The sequence below is a fragment of the Seriola lalandi genome, unplaced genomic scaffold, assembly GCF_002814215.2.
Source record: "Seriola lalandi dorsalis isolate HSWRI2012SDOR001 ecotype SW California unplaced genomic scaffold, Sedor1 jcf7180002054188, whole genome shotgun sequence".
NCBI classification, from domain to species: Eukaryota; Metazoa; Chordata; class Actinopteri; order Carangiformes; family Carangidae; genus Seriola; species Seriola lalandi.
This window is the reverse complement of record NW_019524741.1, coordinates 584,740-612,462: the sequence shown is the minus strand read 5'-3', so window position 1 is coordinate 612,462 and position 27,723 is coordinate 584,740. Positions and strand designations below refer to the sequence as shown.

Genomic DNA, 27,723 nt, shown 5'->3' with positions numbered 1-27,723 from the left:
ATCTTGTGTATACTGACAAGTTCTTGAAATTACACAGATGTGTATATATATATATATATATATATATATATAACACTCACCATTATTATACAGTTTCAAAAAAAATTTACAGAAAAGCATTTTTATTTTATTGGATTTTAATCTTATAAAAACATTTTTAAAGTACTATAATGTTTTCATTTTTGAAACAAAAGACACATTTGTGGAAAAGAAAGTGCAGAGTTGTTTTAGTTCTTTACATACAGCAATAGAGGCAAGTGACCACAGTGACACACACACACACACACACACACACACACACACACACACACACCTGTCCTGGAGGAGATGCCGTTCTTTGTTTTATCCAGCTGCAGGTCAAAACATATAATTGTTCCAAAGATCATGAGAGACCAGACTGACAACTCCAGCAGGTAACACAGCCACGACCACAGCCTGGAGTCTGATCAGGACAGACAGAGAAAAAAACTAAGAAAAACAGGTGATACTCTGGTAAGTAAACCATGCTAGAATGGTTCAGGTGCAAATTTAAACTTTGAATTAACAAATGTGTACCATGTGTAACATGCACACTTTAATGTTTAAGTAATCCTAACATTTAAAAACTGGTACACATGTGTATCATACCATTGTTGTTGGTCTTGTCTGTTTTGCGTAGCCAGAAGTGTACATGCTGATCGTCCAGCAGAGACAGACAGAGCGCCAATGTCAGCAGGTTGAAGAAGTTGTAGTTTCCAGACAAAATGATGAGCACTTGCAGAAGCACCTACACAAGGGTGAAAAAAAGAAAAAACAGATCAGCCAATATGCACACAACAACGTGGCAATTTTAGAAGCACAACACTTTACAAGCAATCCTGTTAATTGCAGGCTAAAGAGACGTGCGTGGGAAAATATAGTAGTGCAACAATTAACCACTGTACAATCCAGAAGTTAATTATGTATTAAGACATGTAAATAAACCTAAAGCTGATTGTCAGTCAGCAAAGTAAAGAAAGAAACAAATTATAAAAAAATTACAAAAATCAAATGTAGCACTTGAATTTCTACCCACCTGCAAGTAAAAAGACCCGAGTCGGAGCCTACGTAGCGGACTGAAGAACAGTAGCGGTGCAGCGATCTCTATGACAAGCGTTCCCACCACACTTAGCTTCTGCCACCAGACTGGCAACTGGTGGGCAACCCAGGCGAGTGGCGTGGGAATACACTGAGTCTCATAGTGATATGTCAAAGCTGTTCAACACACAGTGAAAAATAAACTTAAATAATGCACAGAACAGATAACTGGCGAGAATTAACATCAGTAATTAGATGTTGGAGGAGTTAAACTGCATGTTTCAACAGTAGTAATGGGATTTCTTCCAAAGATTCACATCCCCAAAACATGCACACTACAGTATACCTCAGACGCTCACACATACCTGTAAGACCCCACCATGTGGGACAACGTGATGTGAGCTTCACCACACCAGAGGCGAACATTAGCCTGAAGAGCAGCCAGCGGATCAGCCAGAAAGTTACACGATCATGTTCTCTGACCGCTCTTGCCCCTCTGATTATTGTCAGTGGAGCAACAAGGATACAGAGGAACCCAGTCTCTAGAAGCAGGTTGTCCCTGTCCAAAGAAGAACAGGCATCAAAGAGGACAGAGAAACCAGAGTTGTCATTCTAGTTTACTTTAATGTCTGTAGTCAAGACAAACATTACTATGATGTTATACCAAGCATGACATAAAGATATCGGCAAAATGCCAAAACCATCTTGGGCTCCTTCTTCCAGCTGCTGTTTATAGAAGTAATGTGCAAATGAAAAAAAAAACAAATCAACTATAAACATCTTTGCTTTATCTTTTTGTCCATAACACTCACCACTGGAAGTAGAGGAAAACTTGGCCCACCTGAAACAAACAAATATGTTTAAGAGCATGGAAATATTGTGAGAGTAAAAAAAATAAAATTAAAAAAAAAGACAGCTGATACAAACTCACCTGGTACATGGACAGGTACAAGGCCCAGAGGCAAAAGAACACCACGCTGTCTCGGAGAGCTTCCATCAGCGTGGCAGCAAGGCTCAGTGCCGCCCCTATGAGACACAGCAGCTCCATGGCAGTCTGCGTGTCCAGGCCGAGCCGAGGTCCAAGCCACAGTAGGGTGGGCGAGGACAGCAGCTGTTCCACCAGGGGCTTACCGCTGTATCGCAGCTGCCAACGAGCAGGCAACAGCCCGTCATTACCGTAGAGACCTGGGAATAAACACAAACATGTAAACCATGCTACAGATCAAGATTAAATGTAATGTGCTTGGCCACCGCAAGATACCAGAACAGCTTCAATGCAGCAAAGCAGCGAGTCTCCAAGTTTCAGGACATCTACTGAAGAGATTAACACTGTTCTTCCAAAGGATGTTCCTTAATTCTGTTTTAGTTCTTTTCACTCAGTCATCCCTTGTGCAGTGTATGGAAGTATGTGCTCAGTTTCACCGCTTATTTATTTTCATCAATCACTAGTATTGGTTGGCCCTGCACAGACCAGCCAGCGATGCCTACAGCTAAACAGACCTGTACAAAGAAAATTACTGTAGATACATTTCAATTTTTGTCCTCAAATGCTTATTTTGTTTAAACAAAAATTCAAATACCCAGAAATATTTAGTTTACACTGATTGATGCCAAAGGAGAGCAGGAAATAACCTCATTTGAGAGGCTAGAAACAGACAATATTTGGCATTGTTCCACTATTCTTTTTTGAAAAATCATTGAAATTATGAATCAATCAATCAATTGTTAAAAAGTTGACGATTACTTTCCTGATCAATTAATCGACTATTCTTTTCAACTCTGCATGGGAAAACAAAGTATGCATGCCTCATAGTTTTATATACTGTAGTTTATGAGTTTGTGCTTTATTGCATATGCACTAAAAATCTCACTGTCATTTATCTCAAAATATATTCATTGGTAATCTCAGGCAGCTAATATACATTTGTGGCTCGGCCTAAAATGAACTAAGAATACATAGTTGAAAACCGTACACTACAAAAATGATGTTGGTACTGAAACTAAATAAATGTGTATCCCAAATGTACATTTTCCTTTAACACGCGGGCGTGGGCGACGTCTTCTGAGCTTCCTCTGGGCAAATAGCAGAACTTTTAAGGTTTGTGGGTGCTGTGGTAAAAGACATGTGAGCGTCTTTTACAACAGGTTGGGTCTCTCTCAGCAGCTATTAGCTCGCGTATTTTCCCAGGAGCAGAGAAGTCTTTCTGACTGCAGCCCACAGAAACTTCCAGGCGGCTCTTCACCACAAGTGAGAGCTTGAAAAAGGGAGGAAGACAGAATAGCCTTAGCGCTAAGTTCCCAGCTAACAAGCTAACACACAGCAGTGAAGTTAGGGAAGCTAGCTCTCGCACAGGTAGCAGAGTTGAGGGTCTCACCTGGTATTTGCACATACAAGGAAACAAAAGCAGCCAGATATATGGCCGCCATGCACCAGAGGAACATGCGCCGCGGCAGAATGACCTCCCCCATGTCTAAGCCGAGATGCTGGTCGTGACAGCCGCCACTTTTACCGCTAACTGACTTGCCGCGTCCTGTTCCTGCGGCAGGATGGGATGGGACGCAGGCAGCGGGGATTAAACGTAGCCGATGGACACGTAGCGGAAGTTCACCTGAACGACCTCGAGATGTCGCTGCAGTTCGTTTGGACCGTTATGCTGCGTTCATGTTACATCGGATGAAACGTATGTGTGATGTCAGTAGACTTTCTGATCACCACTCATCCTGTTGCATTGGAGCAGTTTAAAACTACAAATATATTAATGTAAAATAAACCATTACAAGTAAAAGTCCTGCATTCAACTTCTTACTCAGGTAAAAGTCTATGTTTTAGTATCAACAAAATGTCCCATGTGACCATATTATCAAATTCAACATTATTGGTTTGGTAATACTAATGCATAAATGTGACATCGGCGTTTTACTTTTTTGACCTGCTTGAAGTGGAGGTTCCCAATCTACGGATCGTTCGTAAAAGTATAAAGTATATCGATACCAAGTAACCCAACTGTGTGTAAGCAAACTACAGCACTTCATACTTAGTGCAACTTACATCCATGATCTGACTTGCTATTTTACATAAATATGTGTAAAATAACGAGAATAAGGGGCAAGTACTCGTGTTTTGTGATGAAAAGGGAATTTTAAAAATAATTTAATATTTTCCGACATGGACGTTATTTTGATGTTGGAAGTAGAAAATAATTTTTCCTATGTTTTGAACGCCTCAAAAACAAAAACAAAACGCGCGCACGCACCAATAACTTGTAGAGATAATCTTTGGTTAAACCCATAGACATTTAATAAATGTTAAAAAAAAAAAAAAGTTTATTCAATTAAGAAATTAATTGTCGAAATCGACCAATGTAACACTGTAAAGGTCCCCAATAAGAATGTGATTGTGCTCTTTAGCATGTTGACCAAGATGTTAACTGATTAATCAATAGACAAAAAAAAATTGATAAATGTGAGATTTGCTGCTTTTCCATTTTGTATCCTGGGTTTAATAAACTTGGACGCATCGCCACAGCTTCTGGGAGATTTAGATTCTAGCTCATTTCTGACATTATAGACTAAACAGATTATTGATTAATCATAAAAAAATCAACAGAATCCATTACTGAAATGATTGTGAACATAGTTTACATAGTTACCTGAGACAAGATTTTAACTTGGCATAAATAGCACTGTATCTGCACTATATCATTAATTTCTACTGTATTCCTATCTATTAAGAAGAGAGGCTGTCCACAGCTTTTGTCAATGATGACAATCAGATGCAGCTTGGTTTGACTGAGTTTATTGTGCAAGACTTACCAGGCGAGCATACAGATTCATGGCAATAAAAAGTGGGTCTGCATGCTGCTAGTCAGAAAGCAAAAGCATCTAAGTATGTACATTCAAGTTTCAGACACAAATATAAGAAACTGATCACAAACTGCTGATCACACAAACAGATTAGAGTACCACTAATTCTCTGACACAGTGAGTCAAAACATCAGGAATTCATTGCACAAGCAAAATGAGCAGTAGGTTTCATAAATTTTATGTTACAAAAATACTAAAATCTGATTTTAGAGAACATTTACACAGTTTATTTTCAGGTGGCACCTACACCAGAAGATGCTTTCTTTTCCAGCATTGGACATCAATGTCGGAGATGGACAGATCAGTAGCAGGACTATTATTTGGAACATGAATGCCAAAGCAACAGTGATGAGGCTTGGCAAAGGGATGTGACATTTGACACTGACAGAAAGACGCATCAAGAAGAGGAACTGATCCTGGAGCTGCAAGAGAAGCGATAAGTGCCTCATCATACACCAGTAAAGATGTAATTCAGTCAAAAGGATTTCAAAGACTTTAGACCCCAGTTTAGTCGTTAGACCCCTAAAGGGCCACAGTATATAACTAAGACTGGATGTCTGTTCCATTTATACTCATCAGACATTACACCATCCCCAGCCCACATGAAAGTGAATAAAAAAGGCATACACATTATCCCACTCGTTTTTTTCCATTTTGCCATTAAGCAATAAAAAAAAGTTTTTAATTTATAAAATAGTTACTGGAATACATAGTAATGGCTGTTGTAAAAGGAAAATTCTCACTCTACAAAAATATGCGCGTATAATGCCTGTAATCGTTGCCTGTTTGTTATAGATGTGTGTAACTTGAGTAACTACCAGAAATAAAAACAAGGCTGTAATCTTGGGCATCATTATTTGACACTTCCCTAGAAATTTAATTATCTATAAGATACTGCAAATTAGCAATACTGTGACAGTAATTAGGAAGTTTATCAATCAACAAAATCAATACAAAATCTAATTTAGACATAAAACAGGACAATTAATTCTTACATGATTATAACAAAATGGCATCACAGGTTTACCTTGGTTGTTTGGATTTTAGCTTTAAAATTTATATTCAAGGCTGAATTTTGTATTTTGACGAAGTCATGTTGACATTAAAATACTTGTCCTGCTTGACACATCCTTTATCCGTCAACTTTGAAATGGACTGATAGTCTTTTAATCTGCATGTTATTCGAAACAGAGCCTAACACTGAGGGAGAATCTGACTACATTTTAATCATACAACTGTGTCCCTTTTGGCATAGCCATTTAATGAATCCTGTGATCTGTGGAAGGACATATTAGTCATAGCTGCCTCCTGTTTCATTCATGCCCAAACACAAGGAGATGGCCAATATACTGTAGCTTTGGGCAACCCCAATATGGACAGCTGTAATGCATAGGCATAATTTAGATGCAGATGGGTCCTGTGGCTGTTGTTTTAACAAAAAGTTTTGAAATACTCTCAGATTACCTAATTCTTAAAGAGCTACATCAGTATCTTATGCACAAATGGTGTCTTTAAACATAGAAAAACAAAAAGAGAAACATCCTGCTCTCCTATCTCAATACACACTTCATGTTTTTGAGATTGTGTGAGTACTTGCTTTATTACCTGTGTCCACACCTTTGGATCTTTTATAGAGTTTTAAGGCAGACATAAATGACTCATACTTGGACGGCTAGACTCGGAGAGTGTGTTCACTCAAATTGTGTGCCCTGCAGACAAAATGAGTCTCTGTGTTTCACTGTCATGTAGCCCCATCGGCTCCACTGCTACAGGTCTGTCCAATGTTTGTTGTTGAGGGCATGGGCTCCTGGTCTGTTTCCTTGACACAGATGACGGCATCACCACTCACATTGATGAGACACTGAGCCTAGAGGAGGAGTAGACAACATTAAAACACAAGCACCACAAGGTTTACCCAAAATATGGCTGCGACTCACACAAAAGTCAGTAGCAAGAATCTTAATCACAACTAGGAAAAGAGAACATATTATACCAATGTTAGCATCATTGCATTGGCTACTTGTAACGTTAAGGACAGATTAAAAATAAAATAAAACTTCTTTTACTTGTTTTTAAAGCCAAAAATGGTCCAGCACCTTCAAATCTTTCAGATTACAAGTATGTTCCAAACCATCTGCTTAGGTGGCTTAATGCTTGCTTGCTAAATATGCCACAATTAAATCACAGAAAGTACAGAGAATCGGCCTTCTGTAGTTATGAACCCAAGATTTGGAACATACTCCCACCAAATATTAGACAAGCAGCTTCTATTGATATTTTGAAGAATCAGCTCAAATCTTCAAATCTTATTTTAATAAATTCAACTTTTCTTTGGGATTTCTTTTATTCCTCTATGAACGTACTTCTTCTTACTTTCTCAGGATCTTTATGCCTTAATATGTCCTGTTTTTTTTTTTTTTTTAATATCTCTTATTGTAAAGCACTTTGAGCTACGTGTCATGTTATGAAAGGTGCTATATAAATAAAGTTTATTGCTATTATTAATAACTGTCAGGTCTGAGGATCAAAAATATAATTAATTATGCTTTTAAGTATAAATGCAGATTAACTGCAAAATACTTCAAGTGTGTGTGTTTATACTGTGCAAGTGTTTGAGAATACCTGGTTCTTGTTTGGATTTTCCATTAACACACACTCTTTCATGCTGTAGGACACTACTGCATTACCACCGAGGGCTGCTACATGCGCTCGAACCATCGCGAACACCTCTGCTATGAATGAATGCAGGAAGCCACTAACACCACCTTCCTGCAGAGGACAAACACAAGTTCATGTGTACAGGTATGTCTACATTCTGCATAAGGTGAAAGTACACCGACTTTCTGTGGTCATGTTGGTCATACCTCCCGCAATGATGTTGTCTCTCTGATAAAAAACATGTTGATTATCCCAAGGTACTTAATGATGCGTGTCCCGGGGAGGAAGGAGAGCGGCGTCATCTTCACCACGGTGACTGAACTCCCCCCGAACGAGCGATTGGAGCGCAGTGAGCGGGACCGTCCCTCAGGCAGCGGACTGCAGTGCTCCAAAGATGAGACTGCAGGTACAGAGAGAGCAGGGAGAGGTCCAGAGGAGGAGACAAGAGGAGGGGAGGGAACAAAAGACAAAGGGAAATGGAGATACCAGAAAATACTCAAAAATAGTGGAAAAATTAAAAGCAGATATGAACTCTGAAGCAGAAAGAAATGTGAATGTGGAATGTACGTGCAAAAATGCAATCCTGTTAGCGTTTTCACAGCAGGAGTACCACATGTGTGTGCACTTATATGTGAGTAAGTCAGTTGTTTGTGTGTGTTAGATACATGTGTGAATTTACATGCAGTGGTGTGGATGTGAGGTGCAAAGACAATCATTTGGAACGCACACGCTGCCATGCATGTCATGCAGTTGAGGCAAACACAGTTACACAGTGTCTGCAGACAGACAGACAGACCTGGGCACAGCTGTGTAAGTTGATGTGTGTGAATACAGTAATTGCAGTACATGAGAGAATATTTTTATCTGGGTGCATTTGTGAAAGAGGCTTGGGAAATGGAGACGGACAGAGACAGCTATGAGCTCAGCTGGACACAGATATATGAGCCAGAGTGTGAAAGATGCTTCATTGTCTTACTGCAAATTTACCTGATGTGGCTTACATCCATCAAACCAGGAACCTTCAGAGCCACACATTAGACTGTAGTTCACTTACTGTGCACAGGACTGAAAATAATACCAGTACTTGCAGAAAAGCATCGTCCCCCACCCTACCATGATCTTAAGAACATCACATGTGATCGAACTTGTAGGATTCAGACATAAGAAGTTTTAGCATTTTTACATTTTTTTAAATCATGTGGTGTTTTCTTCAGATTCAGGAATGCAAATGCAGAGCACAATCAGTAATTGTCATCAAATTGCTGCAAAATAATCTAACCTTCACAGATCTAGTCAAGTGCATTTGGAAAAAAGGCTGCACACAAAGAAAAAAAAAATCACTTCCCTGTACTTTGCTGTTACCATGGCTACAGGCGTTTCAAAGCCAAGCTGCTGATTGTGGATCCCTCTGAGGGGCGGGGCTTAAACTTTCACACTCTAGCTAAAAAGCTGGTGCTTGATTTACGATGCTCCGCCCCCCAGCGGCATGCATGGAGGGGTGTGAGTGTATGCAAGCTTGTGTGTGTGTGTGTGTGTGTGTGTGTGGCTGCGTGGGATTGCTTGTGATCTTGTGTTCTGTATTTGTGGGTATGATCACCAGAGTGTGCTAGAGACTGTGTCCTCCTACTTGTCTTAACTGATCCTCGTCTTATGGTGTGAGCTTTCAGCCTAAGCAGCTCTAGCCAGGTGCTGCATCTGTCTGCAAAGGAACCGTAATCAACGGAGGCAGCTGGAGAGAACACATACGTACACACACACACACACACACGCACACGCACGCACACACACCACAGCCAAACATACGCAACAACAACAATAATGACAACAAGAGAGAAAAAAACAAAAAAAAACAAACAAAAAACAAACAAAACAGGACACAAAGAAACAAACAGAAGAACAGAAAAGAACAAAAGTGGATGAGGTTTGGGAGCGGTGCAGGATAACTCTGTCCGAGACAAAAGGATGAAACGTCAAAAACAGGGCAGTGTAGTAGTTTTGGTAGCAGGGAAGTGGGGTACAGGGAGATGGTGGATGTAAAGGGGGCTTACCTCTGGGTGAGACGTTAGTACTCTCTGGGACACCTGTCACACACACACACACACACACACACACACACACACACACACACACACACACACACACACACACACACACAACGTCAAAGTCTACCTCTGCACTTGACAGAAACCGAGGAGAGTTCAGTCAATTCTGCCCTGTACCAAACCAAGCAAGAGTTTTTCGAAGCTTTAACCACCGTCCCAAATCTAAATGTTCTGAACGTCAAAATGTTCCACCTATATTCCGTACTTGCTGTCCTTGATACTGTGTTCAATTCATTTGAATGGAAGGTACGCTACAATGCTGTAGGAGTTTGACATCTCATCTAGAAAACATCATACTGTCATCTAGGTTCACAGCAGAACTGAACACACTGGGCTACGCCACATCACTGTTTATTTACCTGCTGAACGAACCATAACCAGCTGATTTTGGCAGAGTTTTGCAGCTGGGGTGAGTAAAGAGACTGTACCTGAAGTGTTAGTGGAGGAGATGGGTAATGCCTGTTAGTGAAGCAGGGCAGAGGAGGAGGCCAGGAATGAAATTTAAAAAAAAAATGGTTAAAGGTTACCTGAGATTTTGGATGATGGCTGAGTGTTGGATGAGTCTGCACACAACTCCAAGGGAAACTGCAGCTGCTCTTCAGTCTCACTGCACCCTGAAATGATACACACACAATGACCAGGTGCTTTTCATGTCTTGTCTTCACTAGTGAGTCAAGCAGTTTAAAACCTTTTTATGTTTATGAATGCAGCTTCAATGTTTGGTGAATACTGACATTAGCCATCTTGGCTCAGTTACTGCATGACTATTGGATCAAGAAACAGCTCCCCTCAGAGATATAGCTTTAAAATAGTCCTAAGATACAGTAGATTGCTTGTCTAATTATACGTTTTGTAATTTACACATCACCAACTTAACTAGCAACAAGGAAAACACATTATTTTCAACTCCTATTACATTTAACTTCATGTTCCTACAGACACATTGGCTGTATATGAATATCTATGAACCGGAAAGTTTCAAACTATAATATGGTTAGGATTTCGCATATACATGTGGAGGTTTTGTCAAAGATGTCCCTCCCTGTATCTGAGAGCAGAGCTTTGTAAAAATTATCATATTATATATATATATTTATTTATGTATTTCACCAACACCTCCAAATAACCTTAAGCAGTCAGACCTTTGGTCGTAGGCTTGTCTGCTGGCTTCTCCTGAGTCTGGTCCTTGTCAAATGTCATGGCAACTGCTGTTACCGCGACCTGGGAGGCAAACAAAAAGCGGTATCGAAGTAAATATTGTGTTCTGTTCTGTGAGTAATGTCATGGATGAGTGGTGGTCTGAGACTTGTCACCTGTATGAGTTCTTCTTCTGGCACTGCTACAGTGAAGTTGAGATGACAAAGACAGCAGGGGATCATAGAGCGCAACTTGAAGTAAAAACTCTGAAACAAACATGATGAATTGTAGATTGTAAAACACAACCACTGCAAGTACCATAGTACAGTATGCACACAACTAAGTCACTGTGTCCTTTACAAAGGATCAGCTTGGTACCACATATGGTGTAATGACTTATTGATCAATAAGGGTTCCTCACCTTCAGCAGATTCTCGCATAGGTCAGTGAAGATCTTGTTCAAGCCTTGGTTTGTAAGATTAGCATTACTCAACCTAAAGACCCTCACCGATGTAAACATCTGTAAACAGTAACACAAACACATCACATAAACTAACTGAAACTAACGAAAATGTAGATGGCCTCTAAATAGAATAATTCAATTTACAGGTGGTGAAGATGAAATTTGTGAAGGAAGCAATACTGTTAAGCGTGACCTGCACTCCTGAAGTCCAGTTGTAAATCCCAGGCATGAGCTCAGTGTTGCAGCTGTAGAAACCTGGAGACATGAAAAAGGGATGATGAAGCAGAAAAATGCCAACATTTGTTGGAGATAAATAACTGATCATGTGCAGTGATGTACTTTAATTGCTGTGGAGTGGGCAGATGGCACATACCTGTGGGCGGAGAGGCGTCAGTGAGAAGGGAGTGGATGTCCTCCACAGCATCAGTGTCATCAATCTATAGAGAAGACAGCAAACAGTTACACTTGTATGTCAAAAAAAGGTGCATACAAATATATAATCTATTCTTATAGATACACACCTCCAGGACAAAGGCATCCTTCTTGCCATGGGAGAGGTCCAGTTCTGACAGCTCATCTGAGCTCTCCGAGTGGGAGCGCAAAAGTCTGGATCGTTGCCTCGGTTCAGGGATCGGAGAACCCACCACTTCCTCCGTCAGTTCCTGCAAGCAAAGGGACACAAGGCCTCAGCAGACGGGATGTCAAGGTGAACCCCAGACCACCACAGCAGCCCACTTCTGCATCTCACATCTGTCCAAACTGTACAGCTAGTGGAAGGACTATGTTAATAACACACCACATGCTCACACTCACTCAAGTACCCAGTCAACTGCACCATTACACACACATGGCTTGTGTTAATTTGAGTATGAATCTGAAAGAGTAAGGAGTGGTGCAAACACATACACGCACACACACAGCATAAAAAATACACAGGTGAGAGAGTGAATGGGCAGGATATACAAATACATTGACACAAATACAATGAATCTACAGTGGTTTGCCTTTGAAAGGTGACTCTGGAGTGGATTACACATCATCCTGCTCCCAAACGTCCCCAGTTAAGAGCTGTTACACGGTTATGGTAAAGGGTGGTGTAGTATTGCGATTAATAGAGTGAAATATTTGTCATGCTTTGCTGTGTCTCACAGCAAAAAGTTGGCGTGCTCAGTACCATGTTTATGCCGCAGAACACCTCAGGGTCCAGGGCAAATAATTTCTTCAATGACCAGAGAGAGACAAGAGGGGTAAGTTTATCATGATCCACAAAGAACAGAGAATATATAATGTATGATTACAGGACTTTAACACTGGAACAGAGAGGATTATACCCAAAAAGATGGAAACAGTTCACCATGGAATGTATCTCTTTGTGTAAAATAACCACTATGTTTATATTGTAAAATAAACCTTGATATAACACTTTATGTGTACAAATTAAAGTATTTAATCCAAGCCCAAATAATACATTTTGTGGAAATTTTGTTCCTATTGGGCTTATTTGCTTACGTAACAAACAGGTAAGTGAATGATATTACAAGTATTATCAGAGTAAACACTAAGACATTTGAACAAAACTATAAAACATTTTGGTTGAAACAGGCCCCCAAAGCTTTCTATTTACTTTTGTGTTAAAAAGGTTTCACACTGACTTGTAGGGTTGTGGGCTAAAAGGAGTCATACCTTCCCAAATGACATCCCTGACCACTGTGGTGTTGAGATGAAGCATTGTAAGGATCTATTTTGCAGTGAAAACCCGGCACAATAAAGGGAGGATTTGCCGACTTCATCCCAAAACGTGTACACAATACATGTGTCGTGTGGCTCACCGGAGGGTTTATTTGATAGAGCTCTTTGTTCTTGGCTATGGTGTCGTTGATCCTTTTCTGGATGGTGAGGATGTGGTGCTCATTGCTCAGGTCGCCGGGAGTCTTCCCTGCTATCTGAATACCCCCTGGTCCCGGTAGTGCTGTCAGGTACACTCCTGTAGCAGACTGAGCGCGCGCGCACACGCACACACGCGCACGCGCACGCGCACGCACACACACACACACACACACACACACAAACACACACACACACACACACACTTTAAGGACCATACTCCAAAAAAAACATATGTATGGCTGATTAAGCTGTTAATCTAAAATGTACATACAGCCAGACCCAGGAGCATGTTCTCGCCAACACTGATCTGTATGTGTAGGCCAAACAGGGCGTTCATGCTCCGCAGCTTCAGTTTGTTCATCAGCTGAGTGTGCAGCTCGTACTCCATAAAAGGCAGCAGGTTGGAGATGGCCGTCGCATTAACTTCACCCTGGGCCTTCTTCTTCAGACGACACAGTCTAGGAGACAATAAACACTGGCTTTAACTCCCTTTTATCAATGTCTTTGATGTAAGGCTCCATTTTGGGAGGTGTGTTGTTCAGCTTACACATTGCCACTGGGGAAAATGATCAGATAAACGATGAATCCTGAATCAGAATGACTTAACTTACCTTTAGGTAATAATTATATAATAACTAATATTCCCTGTGCTTTACAGTTCACTAGACAAAATTTTACTTATACTGTATAAATAATGCGTAATAAGCGTTATTTAAAATATCTGGCTTTCAAGTTAGAGCTAGATTTCTTTATGATCTCTTCTATTGTTTATATGTGAAGCAAAGCGCTTGTGATTTCACTTTATTTGGTATATCTCTCTCCTTTGTGTTAGCAGTCATTTTAAACAGGTTTGGGGCAATTTAACTGTGAGGTGTTTTACCTGGCCTGGATAAGGCAGCCTTTCCCTGTGACAGCTGCTTCTTGTGGCATATCGATTGTTGTGAATAGCACATCAGGAACCTTGAAAAACACATAACAATTGTAATAGATAATTCATACCTTTTTCAGAAAACCAAAAGATACTGTATTTTTAGCATGTCTCAATATAAGCAAAGAAATATATTTGAGACCTTTTGTCGTCTGCAGTGGTAACAGTACGTGAGCTGGGCGGGAAATGGCATGTTGAGCTCATCATACGGGATGTGACAGAAACCACAGCTTGGGGGAGACGGCTCCTCAAACCTGCTAAACAACACACACCATCTGGTATTAGCCTCCATGACTCGATCCAAGATGTACTGACGTAAACTGTCAAGAATTTATGTCAAGTTACTTAAAAGAGGTACAGACAAAAACAACCTGTGATCGGTGCTTCCGATATCCAGGCAGCCTTCACGCATGTATCGAGGATTCAGGATGGCTGCTGTGCCTGATGCTGACAGGATACACACCTCCTCACTGTGTTGAGAGGAAGTGAAGAAGGTGAGAACAGGACGTGAAACCTTGTGTGTTAAAGACAAATAGCAAATTGGTTGCAGAAATGCAGGGGAAAAGAGGGATAAGAGGGTAGATATTTCTCCATGTATGTATTTACTACTACATACCAGATGCTCGTGCTCTCGCTGTACCCCACGACAGCATGGCATCCGAGAGCTTTGGCATGAGATTTGATCTCCTGGCGAATCTCTTCCCACCAGGCATCGCGAGTCTCTGGCTCATCTGCAAAACACCAAACTCTGAATCAAAAAGCTTTCAAAAACCGTTTCTAAACTGGCTGAATAATCCATCAAAACTTCACTTAACACTTAAGTCTGTCTTAACACTAAATTTAACCAACTTTTAAAAAAAAAAAAAAAAAAAAAAGACTGCCTTGACAAGTGCAAACAAGCAAACAGGAAACTAGACAACTCTGTATCTAATCTGTTGTCTAAGCTGACTGCTTTGACTTACCAGAAAATAAACAGACATCAAACAGTACAATTGGTATTTTCTGATGATTTAAATTAAATGGTGTGTCAAAGCAAGCCAAAACCAACTATCATTCTGTAAAACAAAGTGACAATTATAATGATTCATGAGAGTTGGAGTTTGATGATGAAGGCAAAGCTAATGGTTTAGGTTAGCTGTGAGTGACATTAAGTGCACATTATCTAAAAACTTATAGTCTCTCTCTTCTCTATGTCTCCTTTCAGTCAGCCGCACTAACAGAAAGGACACAGGGGAGAAATACCACCACCAGCCACTGGGTATGTTTTGGCTGCAGTGGTATAGAAAGAAAATCTTGCTGGCTGGTAATAGAGGAATTACATAGAAGACAGTGTGCTTGATGTGTAAATAATGTTTCCTAACCTGGTTAAAACCTAAAAGGTTTTAAATTCAAAGGGATTGAGCCTTCATCATTCTTAGGCTAAACCATGGGTGTGTTTCAATAGTCTCATGAGGCTTTGCTCTAATACCACCTTTGCTCTATCAACTTTGTTCAGAAGAGCCTAATCTTTGCTGAGTTTAATATCACTCATTTGGTAGTTCTCACTGAACATGTGACGGAAGCTGCATTAGAGTATTGAGCTGCACCCAATGACTCCCTGGGAGGGCCACATGCTGACAGAGCCTCGGAAAGAGAGAGAAATGTGGCTACTAGGTGAGACAGGGGAGAGGAATGAATGAAGGGGAACAGAATGGGAGATCAAACTGAAGAGATGAAGAATAATAACTGATGGTCAGGCATCAGGCCCACAAGGTGGGTTCCTTTAAATCAGAAGCAGCATGTCACACAGGCACAGGCTCACTAACGTGCACGCTCATGACCATGTGCACGCTCATGGGCAGAGAAGGGCCATATTCATTCACCAGAGTCCATGAAACCTAATGTAGTTTTTAAATGAGAAAATACTGAGTCCTTTCATACTTCCTCCATTCCCCAAGCTCACCTCGTTTCTTCCATCCCCATCATACATCCCAAATCCACTTTTAATTTTCCTCAACTGCCACCCATCCAATCAACCTGTCTTCCATCCATCCATCCATCCCTCCTTCTCTCTCTCTCCCTCTCAGTATGAATACGGCCCAGTGAGTTAGGGATGCACATGCCCAGTCAGTGGCTCTCTGTCACAGAGTAAACCTCCTAAACCTCCTCTGGTCTAGACAGGTTTGACCATGATGCTGATTCAGGAAGCGTTAGAAACAGTGCTGGGGACAACGTTAGGGAAGAGCTGCAGCTCTTCTGTGCAGTAGGATGAGCTGGGTGGGGGATAGCCAGGCCAGGCTGGATGGGGTGGGGTGGGGACGCAGCGCATGCTCAACTCAGCTCAGCACACACTCACACAGATTAGAGAGGAGAATGGCAGCTCACTGAATTCATCAGGTTTCAGGCTAATGTTAAATTTGATTGTGGATAATTAGCCTGGTCTATCGTGGTTGAAACAGAATAGAATAGGATGTCTATATTGCCATTGCATTTCGTCGTATCACAGATTTTTACTTGTTTAAATTCAGTGTTGTGAGAGAAGACAGAGGTTTAACTTCACTGAGCTGCCATCACTTCTGTGGGTGAGAGCAGTAAAAGGGGGGAAATACCTGCAGTGACACTATTCCAGTCTAGCAGTTTGTATGAGCGCGTGTTACCCAAGGCTGGGCCAGAACACACCGTTAGTACAGAAAAGAGAGAAAAAGAAAAGAAGAAGACAGTCTAACAAACAAGCACAGCACAACAGCAGCACTCCACAGTCACTACACAATGACGGACAGCACTTCACAGTCACTATGCAAAGACAAACTAAATTCAAGCTTACTAAAACAATCTTAAAAAGAAAAGAAGACTGACCAGGAAAAGAGAAGAAGAGAGATGAGAAAAAGCTACAGATCTAGCCAAAATTTTAAGAAGACTTAAGGAGAAGAGAAGCTATATAATACAAAAAAGGAACATGCAGTAGCAGTCTAACTCTAGGTATTCTCTCTAAAAAGGTGTCCTGTGGAGTTTATATGTAAAGAGATTTTTTTTCTTACTTTTCTAAGCTAACAATCCTTTGTCGTAAAACATTTGCAAATAATATTTGCAGTATTAACATTACAAATTGTTGCATGTTATCGCCAATAATTGTTGATCGGCGTAACGGAGAGAACAAATCAGCAGAGCATGTATTGCATCACCCACATGCTCGCTTACACATGTGTCCTCATGCACAATACAAACAAAACAGGAACCCACATGTAAAAACACTGATCTATACGGCTACTTGTGGTCAAAAACTCCACAGGACATCTTTAATTTTGATCTTTGGTTGATATAGTCTAGTCATAATAACAGTGAACAGGGCTCTCTTCAGAATGGTTTCCATGTTCAACCTTGCAATTTGGATCAGGGAAACCTATGTTGTTTTCAATAGTACAGACAGGAATACTATAGGTTTAATCATTGCATGCCAAAAATTGTTGTTGTTTAGTAAAATCATTTTTAGGTAGCTTATTTTGGTTTACCTGTCCACCTCTGAAAAGAACCCTGCTTATCCTAACCCAGCCAACAATCATCACCACTCCCCTTTTTCCTAAATTCTCAGACGTTCTTGATTCAGATTAGTCAAAGACCTTTAAACCAAGCAAAGAGCAAATCACTAAGGCTGCTAAATGGATAGTCAAACACCTTCGATAGGCAGGTGCTCGCCTAGTGAGCAAATATCTGATTGTCATTAATATAAATCTAATTTTAAAAGTCTGCATAATACAAGAAAACATTAGGATTTCAGCACAGATTAGAAGCCTATTTGAAAACTTAAGGCAGCAGAGCAGAGGCATATAAAACACCACAGTACCTCAACATAGCGCCACCTGCAGCCAACAACATCACACAACAGAAGCAGCAGGCAACAGACTGGAGCCATGCACTACTACTGCACCTCATCTCCAGGGGGGCAGCACCACAGCACACAAAAACACAGCGACCAGCGCATACACATACACACACTCATACATATACACACACACACACACACACACACACACACACTCAGTCAGTCAGTCAGTTGAACCACGAGGTGAAAGTTGCCCCTATCCATAAAATACTTTGAAACATGTGATGATCCTATCCTAACTTTATTGCCATCAATATGCTACAAAGCTGCAGCCTATTAGCGTGACCAGGAACAGCTTTCACCTGCTTTAGGACTCGTACATAACTTGAGTCTTTTAACATACTTTCTCTGCACAGTCAAACAGACTGGGACTAGGACCATACACAGGAAAACTGTTCACAAGAGGATAATGGGCAGCATTAACTAACAGCCACTTGCAACAAAATCAGACACTCACACAATACTGTAGGGCGATGGAGGACTCACTCATATCGTTTGACAGGACATGGGACGAGCTACATTAGGACATTGTGTGTTTCTGTGTGCTGCACTCACCAGGGTTGTGTATGCGGTCCAGTAGCTTGACGGAGCGAGCGCTGACCACTCCACCAACATGGACCAGAAAACCAGGTGGGAAAGACGTCAGAGTGAAGAAGGGAAACTCCTGCAGATACAAAACAAATTGGTCACTTAGAGTTGAGGAAAACACACTCTGTACTTTTCCTGTGTATTTTTGCTAATAATATTTAGTGACTGCTCCATGTTTAGAACATTTTAATATATGTAATTTTATTTTTTTACATGATTTCATGTATATAATATCCTGTTGTCTATGTTCAAATGTACTGTTTTGACTAGCTTTGAGTAATATAGGTTTAAAAAAAATATTTTTTTTGTGATATTTCTTTAAAAGACTGACAAACAACCACTTTATGTACATACAAAAAACAAAAATGAATTTATTTTTTTTTGTACATATCAGATCAAGTTTTTCAGTGACCCTTTACAGATAATTACACTTAAAACAAAAAATTGAAAATCTTAAGAGTGTCTACAGGGAAGAATATATCAAAAATATTAAAACTGGCCATCAGACTTTAGATTTTGTCATGTCTCTGTGTATATTGAGTGATTAAATCAATGCCTGTGTTTCCAAAGTCCCAAACACTACATACTGTATCTTAACTCGTGTGTAGACATGGGCGATAACAGTGTTATGTGCCAACATGCAGCAAGGACTGAGTGTGATGGTGTATCCCCATGCAAGGTTTACCCCCCAAGGAATCCCCACTTGCTCCGTTCCAGCCTACACTTGTAGACTTTAGAGCATTTCAAATAGATCTGGAAGTGATTGAGAAAGCTTGGATTTTTTTTAAATCACTAACTTAGTGATTTATTCAATCCTTTCAAATCTATATAAATGCATTCATTAGGTTTGGATTTGAAAGTGGAGGGCACACACACACACACAGACAGACAAACAGACAGACAGACACACTAGTTCCTGGCTGAGGATCAAGACTCTATTTTACATGCTTCTCCCTAACAGGACAGCTGGTCCTCTGCCTCCAGTCAAATAATGTGATGCAAATCCATGCACTCACTCACAAGAGAAGCTAGAAATAGTTGGACTGCCTTGTTAGCATTTTGGTATTCACTCTATTTTGAAGCGATCACCAGAAAACTGGAAGGATGTTGTGATTACCAATCATGCAGGCATATGTGATGAATGGCTTTCGTGGGCAGAAATCAGGTGGGACTACCACTAGTTGCTTTCTTGTCCAGTACTCCAGGAAGGTAGATAGAGCGACTAATTTGACTGACAGCTCCTCCCACTCAGAGCAAGGAGGCAAGAATGAGGTGATGAGGTGAGCGTGCTCATTCCCATTGTTGACACAGGAAACCAAAATCAGACTCAGGAAAAGAAGGCAGAAAGGAGGGAGGTGTTCGAAATGATATCCAGAAGGCGCACACACACGCACAGTCACACGCCCCTCAAACCTGAAGGGAACACAACTCCTAGCCTCCAGCCCTCCACCCAACGTGTCTGTGAATCTTTTAAAGAGTGCGGAGGGTACCAAGCAAACACAAGGACACACAAATATGCATCGTTGCTCAACCCAGCCTGCCTCTCTGAGATCTACAAACAGCAGAGGGGGGACGGGTTAGGAGTTGATTCAGACTGGGTGGTGGCGATCAGCTGTTCAGGGTGTTAGGGGAAAGGTGGAGAGAGAGAGAGAGAGTCACACTGATGGGACGTACCCTGGCGTTTAACAATAACCCAGAGGAGGACGTTCCCTGAGTAGCACAAGTGGTCAAGAGGACAAAGAAAGGGAACATTACTTGCTCTTACACAGACCCACTCCCCATTGAACACTTAACACCTCACCAGTGTACATTAGCAATCTTTCACAAAAAAAAGCTCTGTGTGCCCTGTGTGCAGACATCTGAGGCTGGCAGGCAATGCAAACTGCATGTCAAAGCATCAGCTGTATTGTACTGTATTTATTAATAAAACCGTTTTTTATTTGTTTCTTCTGTGTTTCATTTCAGTAAAGCGGCTAGTCAAGCAAGGCCCAACCCTAAACTAAACGGCATGTGAACTTGAGTGACACCATAACTTTTTTACTTGAATTTTGCTGTGGATTTCAGTCTCAAATGTCTACACGTACAGTGAGTCGGTAAATACGTGTATGAGCGTGTGTGAGCGCATCACCCTACCCTCTGTTCCAGAGCTGTCTGCGTCTGTTGTCTGAGAAGGGTCTTCAGAGGCCCTGCCTCCTTCCCGGCGCTGCCCCCGCTGCCCATTCCTGATCACAGAGGAGAGTGTGGTTTTAGTTTCGTCACTTCTAACACACACAGGTCAAAGTTGATCCTTACATTGTAGTATCTTTGTTATTATGGCAAAACAAACGAAAGCAATTGCTGGAACTGCGCACAACACCTTAGACTGAGATGCACAATCCTCATCCTAAAACTAGCTTACTTTATACCTTTTCTCTTATTCAGACAAATACTGAACCTGGAGTAAAGACTGAGGACATCTAACAAACACATGAAACCACATGCTGCAGAAGGGGAATCAGTCAGAAGTGTTTTTTCACAATGGAATCTGGGCAGTTATACCATGCATGTTGAGTTAATGTTTCTGATAACAGCAGTCAAGTTGAAAAAATCCTGCTGTTGACCTCGCTCCACAAGAGAGATGCCAACGCTACACTATTATAAGGTTCTGTTACTTGATGACACACAGCAGTCCTACTATACCGGAGGCTGCCAGCAGCAGGTCCTCAGTGAAGGACACGCTCTTTCTCAGCAAGGCAAAGTCTGAGTGGATGGAGGAGGGAGGGGGTGGGGTGGTGGCTCTGGGGGCAGTGCCATGACCACAGCCCACTGAGCCAGAACCAGGAAGGGACAGACTGTCTGTGGAGAGGGTGGGGGAGCTGGGGCAGAGGAAGATCCCAGGCCTGCATCTCACTGGCTGGGGCTCCTCTATCCAGCAGAGAAAACACATGGAGCGTGCATAGAGAAAAACAGACATATTGAGAATGGACAGACAGAGTAATGAGGAGAGTGGGCAGAAGCACCAAAAACCAAAGAGGGATGAAAGAATGTGACAAGGAAAAAGTGGACACAAGCGTACAGAAATGAGGTTTGCAAAGTAGGGATGCATCAATCCAGTAGGCTGGATCGGTATCTTATTTACTGGATCAAATATCAAACATGACATGATGGATCCACATTATATACACTTTCCTTGTCAGTGTAATTAAAAACAAAAATCAGCTTTTTTCTCTGTCAATTCTTCACAGAGCAGTATGCATATTTTCAATTTGGGTTAAAGAGACCGAATCAGTGCTTGATATTAGCAGGTAGTCTAAGCTGAAGTTTTCATAGTCAAGTTAACGCAAATGAAACTGTGAGCTACAGAAGAAATGAAGGACAGGGGAGCAAAGAGGGGGAGAGGAAAAATGGGAGAAAACAGAAGATGACAGAGAGGAAAAAACATAAAAAAAGATAAGTAGAGGAGTGGAAACAAGGAGGAAGAAGGTGGGCTGCTGGTTCCCTCCTGAGGGGTCAGGGGAGCGGCTCTGGTAGGAAGGTTCTTCAGGCTGTGTGGCATCTATGCTGACCTCTGTTAAAATGTGCTCAAGTTTTCCTTAGGGCAAAGTTTGACTAAACTTACCTTGTCCTCAATGATTAACCATAATAGCTGCTAATGAAGAAGTGACCTTATATGAACAACAGCCCCTCATGAGACACAGTGCTTCAATTAAAGACCACAACAACAGGGGAACAGAACTAATGCAGAGATCTGGTGTGTCTTCACATTATTACATCTACATTTTATACAAACTAGAATCTGTTTTTAATACTGTGAAACAGGAAGACACACCAGGCCGCTGAGGACAAGGGGGAGGATGGGCCACAGCAAAATAAATATTATATAAAATAAAAAAAATAAAAATAAAAAAAAAAATTCAAAAACCACCACCAGAGTAGCACCACAATGAGGTGTAGGAGAAAAGAGGGATGACAATGGGAAGGTAGGGACAGGGCCAAGTGTTCTTACCCGTCTTGGGCGTCAAACTGAGGTCTGTGTCTGATGATGAGGACTGGCGGCTGCATGGCTTGGAGGGAGAGAAGGGGGGAGGGGAGGAGGAGGAGGAGGGAAAGGCTCTGAAAGGGGTGGGCGGGCCAGAGAACGAGGGCAGGTCCTCACCAAATACCGGCCTGCCAGGAGAACATGACACACACACACACACACACACACACACACACACACCCACATCAGTCACCACCTCACCCTCTGAGCATTTGTATGTGTATATATGGAAGTGGGTCAGTGTTGACTTTTTAATGTGTTATTTGTTTCCTCTGGGTGAGGCGTGTGTGTGTGTGTGTGTGTGTGTGTGTGTGTGTGTGCGTGTGCGTGTGCGTGTGTGTGTGTGTGTGAGGTGCTACGGATGGCTGGGGAACAAAAAAGCAAGCATGGAAAGCAAAGAAAAAAATTAGACAAACACAAAGAAACACACACATTAAACTAAAAGAAAAGCAACATGGCAAAACACAAGAAGGTCAGATTCAACAGAGGATGATGAGCTGAAGCATGTGTCCCAGTAGAGAGTAGCAAAGGTCAGATGACTGTAGGGAGATCACAGGCCCTTCCTCAAGGCTAAAGCCACACCTTCAACACTTTTTATTGCAAACACCCAATTAAAAGGCAGACTGATGCCGTTGGGAACCTGACACCACACCCCCTATTGTTGAAAAAACAAAACGGGTAGAGGATTCTGAGGCTAGTCTACACGTTCAGGCTTTTTCTGATAAAAGTATAAAGGCTCTGCCTTCTGTCTTTGTACTGATTCTTCTGTCTATAACATAGCTTTATTGCTACGACGAGCACGACAAACTATCCAGACTCCAGGAGGTATATATATATTCACTTTCCTCGTTCTATAAAAACATCACCACCTACTTCTTTTTGTATGTCAAACTTCCTCTCTTTCTCCTGTATCTATTTCCTTTCCTGGCTCTGCGTACCAGTAAAGATGAGTGTGGGAACAGAGACAGAGAAGTTCTGGGACAGTCTCTGGGAGCTGCAGGCCGAATGCACTGGACTGTTGTGGGTGGAGCGACATCCGTGGGCAAGGGGAGACCTGGGCCAATCAGCACGAAGAGAGAGAGGAAGACGTAGAGGACCGATTTTGGACACAAGAAGTGAACAACGTCCCAATCCAAATGTAGCCAGAGAGCCAAGAGAGGAAGAAAGAGACGCACACAACAACCAACACGACAACATTGCAATAGAGTGAAAAAGGAGACAAAAAAGGAAAAGAACAGAAAAAAAGAGGGTTTGTTTTTACGCCCTCTCTTTGCCCCTGTTATTTCATTTAAAGCCATGAGAAAGCAGCAGGAAATTCATGCATAGCTCTCAGCTAAAGATCTCAGTCTCACACAAACACACACAGCAGGGATGCAAACACAACAAAAAAACGCCCAAACAGGCACATACATGAACAACAACATAAAATTAAAACAGCAACAATTTTGATAATGGATTATTTTTTTTTCCCTGTTTCACGTTATTGTAAAATCTAATCTTTGGGTTTGGACCATTGATCAGATATAACAAGTGATCTGAAGACTTTATTTAGGGATTTATTACATTGTAAAACCCATTTTTAAATAATTAGGTATCAAAAACAAATCTATATCTATAGCTACAAAAGTCAGGGTTACTCTAGTTCACTGAATAAACAGTTAAATAGCAAACACGATGAGAAAAATATGTATTGAAAATGACATAATGTATAGAAAGACTTTCTTTGAGCCCTGCAGTCACACTACCAAATATCCCCATAATCGCACATCACAGGGGGAGGGAGGAGAGACAAAGAAGAAAATGAAGATGCCGCCGCATTCAATAATCAGACCCACCATCGCTCTTCTGACTCATCAACTGGTGCCATGATTTTGTAAATAACTGGTGTATTTCCTGTCATTACCGACCCAACCCTCACCATAAATAATTTTCTCATTAAATTCACACGGGTCATTTAGGGGAGACATTACAGAATCAAAGTCATCGCCAAATGGTGTTTACATCCCTGATACACACAATCTCTCACACACTGATGCACAGATATACAGTATAAATGCAAATAATAGGCACACATGCACTCAACTGTAGTTAAGCTTACAGTATCTGAATGGAATCACAAACTAACCACTAAATAGCCAGGGTGAGGACAACAGAACAAAGTGAAGGAACACACTGTTAGAGGCTGAGCAGAACACATGTGTGCTAGATACTCACTAAAAGACGCAGCACTAGAACATGCAGAGGCAGAGCAGAAAGCCATGCAAGAGCGGTCTAAAAGAGCAGACAAGGGAGGAGGGGGGTTGAGGATGACTGTGTGTGTACTGTACATGTGTGTGTCTCAGGTTGTCGTGTGCTGTTAGTTTCATGATGCAAAACATGTGACACAATAGACACACAAACTACAAAGGGGAATCAAAAGACACTGAGACACACACAGGAGTAATTGCAAGACTATACACAGACTAACACACAGTACATTTCGTACACACGCTCTCCCTCTCATGCACACACCGATCATCTTTCCCCATCCTCACAAACTAGATTCACAGTGAAACTTGCACATAAAATTAGACTGGGTCCATGCTTGTGTTGTGGGTTCATACTCACTCCTTTCCATCCTTAGAAGGGGAATTGCAGGCATTGGAAGCAGGGGCCGTGTTAGGGTGCACATGTGTGTTGGTGTTGGGGGCGCTTCCAGAGCTGAGTTTGTCCAGTGTACAGGCGGTACCTATAGCGCGGACCACCAGGCCTGACTCTCCCTCCAGGTCGAAACACTGCAAGTACCCCACCACGGCATTCCCGCCCATCTCCAGTACTTTAAGCCCTATTTTCCTTTGTAGCTCTCCTAAACAGGAGATAACACAGAGCCACATTACCAAGAGAAAAAGGGAACGGTGTTAAGTTCCACTTCCACCACATCAACATGAAAAGAGGATCACAGTGAGCATTCTTACCAGACATAAGAGAGATGAGCCTCTGACGAGCCTCATTGGAGGCCCTGGGAGTTCGAATACGGTCAATCCACTGGTACTCTGGATCTTCATTCACCACAAGTTCCTCCACAAACCCGTGCACCATCGCTGCCCGGTAACACCGTGGAATGGATGTGGCTATCATTTACAATTAGACAAACATCACAGAGTGAAAGGATTTTAAATTAAATGGAAAAATAGTTCTAACCTCCTTCTATCCTTCTCTTCAGCTATTATTCCATTTTAATCACATATTTTTAAGCGACAGTCGCTTGTTTACAGATACACTGTTGGCAGACATCAAAACATCAAAATTATGACATCCTCTAATTAAACATCTTTTATGCCACTTTTTGTAGGTAACTGCCTTATGTGCTGCTAATCTACATTTATGCAAACAAATTGTGTCTTATGATGTCTTTTAAGACTGTAAAAAATTGCTGTGAAGCAGAAGATAAGTCAGACATACTGCAGAAGAACTTCACCCCGCAGGAGGACTGTCTGAAGCGATTCAAATCATTGAAGAGCTCCACTTTGACGAGGACATTGATCTCCCCTCGGATACCTGACAGTACATAGTAAAAAGAAAGGTATTATAATAAGAAATAAACCTAAATGTAGTGATTATCATGGTCAGATTAGTTGACTGTCATACCGTGGATGGTATCATAGATGGGAAACCAGCCAGAGATGACAGATGCAGCCTCACTGCACAGCAGCGGGTCAATGTCAATGTAAACTTTCCCTATGGCATCATTAGCACTATATGTGTCGTGGTCCAACACTGTGATCTGCAATGGTTCATCCTGCAAGTCCTCATCATCAACCTAGACAGCAAGAGAAGGACAGGGAAGAAAGAGAAAAGGGAGAAGAAATAAGAGTGAAGCACCTGTTAGAAATGCAATTCATTTTGAGATGCATTAAAATACTACCAGAGTTTAAAGGGAAGCTCACAGGGACTTTACCTCAAATTTGAACCATTCTGAGTTCCACTGTGGATTGAGAGATTTGGGACAGACATCTGTTTTGAATGTTGTGTTTCCAAACTTTACCTGCAAAATAAAAGGCACAAGACACATCATTGAAATACATCATTTACTGTTTAGAGTAACAATGATGCACCAGCCATATTGAACGCAGATGTAAAGTACAAACTGTTGCAGATGTGAATGTTTTTATTAATGAAAACGAGCCTTGTTGTTCAAGCCCCTTCACTCACCTCAACAAAAGCATCAGTAAGGTCACTGGCTCGGTCCATCACAGGCAAGTGGCGCCCTGCCACAATCTTGGCCTTTAGTTTCCCAGGCATGATTCAAATTTAAGTCGATCTGTGAACAAATAATATCAACACAACAATACATGTATCAATGGCTTTTCAACCAACACATACTGTGATTAACCCTGCTGTCACTGACAACAGTGAAGACTGAAAAGTGAGACTCCTCATTACACATGCATATGTTTCTGACAGTGTGAAGAGTCCCTTCCCCTGGCTAAAAAGCTAGCTTCTCTTTGCTAAACTAACATGTATCGCCCCTAGCTTACCTTGAAATAGCTTAACGAGTCGGTTCAAAGTTATCCGTTGAACTGCAGTTTATGAACACGACAGCGACTGTCAGTTAGCCAGATTATGTTAGCAAAGCAAGGCTAGCAAGAAAAGCCACTTAGGTTAACTGCATTGCAGGCACAATCTCTTTAGCTCTACCTGATCGGCCATGTTTTTACAATCATACTGCAAAGCAGCCACCTATGTAACAATAATATTATCTTGCTATTCCCAGTGCAAACAGTATCGTCCTTACCGGTGCTACAATATCAACAGACAGCTGTCAAAGCGGCAGCAGGCTCCTTTTGCTCGAACATTATTGTTGACAGCCCACCGCTCGTCTGACCTCCGTGTCTCTCCCATAACACGAGACCTTAGTTCCCACTGCACCAGCCAGGAAAGAGTCCTTTCAGTTAGAAATGTTCACGAGCTGATACTACGAATAAATGTACACTGTTACAGCTGTACAGGTGATGTTAAGACCGACATACAAATTCATCACACATGTAGCTGGTTAGCATGTAACGCCAACGGCTAGCTTGATAAGGATACAGCCCACGGTGAATGAGTTTCAGCGGTTAGTGCGCGCTGCTTTCAGGGCACCTCGTAAAATCGATCTTTCCACTTAAACTTTGCACTGCTATG

The 27,723-nt window shown here is 41.6% G+C and overlaps 2 protein-coding genes across 15 annotated transcripts; both read right to left on the bottom strand.

The window, feature by feature from the left end:
- Positions 1-119: 119 nt before the first annotated feature.
- Positions 120-3,645, bottom strand: lmf2a (lipase maturation factor 2a). The gene is made up of 7 exons (XM_023403885.2): positions 3,432-3,645; positions 1,988-2,241; positions 1,869-1,897; positions 1,422-1,615; positions 1,055-1,233; positions 628-766; positions 120-442 (listed from the first exon to the last, which is right to left on the bottom strand). Exons 1-7 carry the CDS (start codon positions 3,523-3,525, stop codon positions 228-230), a joined length of 1,104 nt encoding a protein of 367 aa, XP_023259653.2. The 5' UTR covers positions 3,526-3,645; the 3' UTR covers positions 120-227.
- Positions 3,646-4,836: 1,191 nt separating this feature from the next.
- On the bottom strand, positions 4,837-27,664 carry c2cd5 (C2 calcium dependent domain containing 5). 14 transcript variants are annotated; one of them, XM_087173378.1, is made up of 31 exons: positions 27,335-27,663; positions 26,752-26,860; positions 26,498-26,584; positions 26,188-26,359; positions 26,002-26,097; positions 25,515-25,670; positions 25,168-25,405; positions 22,528-22,688; positions 21,222-21,446; positions 20,676-20,764; positions 18,510-18,618; positions 14,712-14,826; positions 14,467-14,565; positions 14,238-14,349; positions 14,048-14,127; positions 13,439-13,625; positions 13,110-13,274; positions 12,455-12,499; positions 11,802-11,942; positions 11,654-11,717; positions 11,474-11,535; positions 11,239-11,337; positions 10,994-11,083; positions 10,823-10,901; positions 10,208-10,294; positions 10,040-10,108; positions 9,627-9,659; positions 9,206-9,307; positions 7,785-7,978; positions 7,543-7,689; positions 4,837-6,787 (listed from the first exon to the last, which is right to left on the bottom strand). In XM_087173378.1, exons 2-31 carry the CDS (start codon positions 26,839-26,841, stop codon positions 6,662-6,664), a joined length of 3,519 nt encoding a protein of 1,172 aa, XP_087029504.1. In that variant the 5' UTR covers positions 26,842-26,860; positions 27,335-27,663; the 3' UTR covers positions 4,837-6,661. The 14 variants fall into 14 exon arrangements, with proteins under 14 accessions (XP_087029504.1, XP_023259677.1, XP_087029496.1 ...); XM_023403909.2 differs by lacking the exon at positions 10,040-10,108 and having other exon boundaries at positions 9,176-9,307; positions 14,238-14,352; XM_087173370.1 differs by lacking the exon at positions 10,040-10,108 and having other exon boundaries at positions 14,238-14,352.
- Between the last annotated feature and the right edge of the window lie 59 nt (positions 27,665-27,723).

Coding starts and splice junctions, on each gene's coding strand:
- lmf2a (XM_023403885.2), bottom strand. CDS start 3,525: ATGGGGGAGGTCATTCTGCCGCGGCGCATGTTCCTCTGGTGCATGGCG. Junction 1,898..1,987: donor TGTACCTGTCCATGTACCAG/GTGAGTTTGTAT, acceptor TGTTTGTTTCAG/GTGGGCCAAGTTTTCCTCTA. Junction 443..627: donor AGACAAGACCAACAACAATG/GTATGATACACA, acceptor TGTCCTGATCAG/ACTCCAGGCTGTGGTCGTGG.
- c2cd5 (XM_087173378.1), bottom strand. CDS start 26,841: ATGCCTGGGAAACTAAAGGCCAAGATTGTGGCAGGGCGCCACTTGCCT. Junction 11,943..12,454: donor TGTTCTGCGGCATAAACATG/GTACTGAGCACG, acceptor CTTTGCTTGCAG/GAACTGACGGAGGAAGTGGT. Junction 11,338..11,473: donor ACTGGACTTCAGGAGTGCAG/GTCACGCTTAAC, acceptor TACTGTTTACAG/ATGTTTACATCGGTGAGGGT.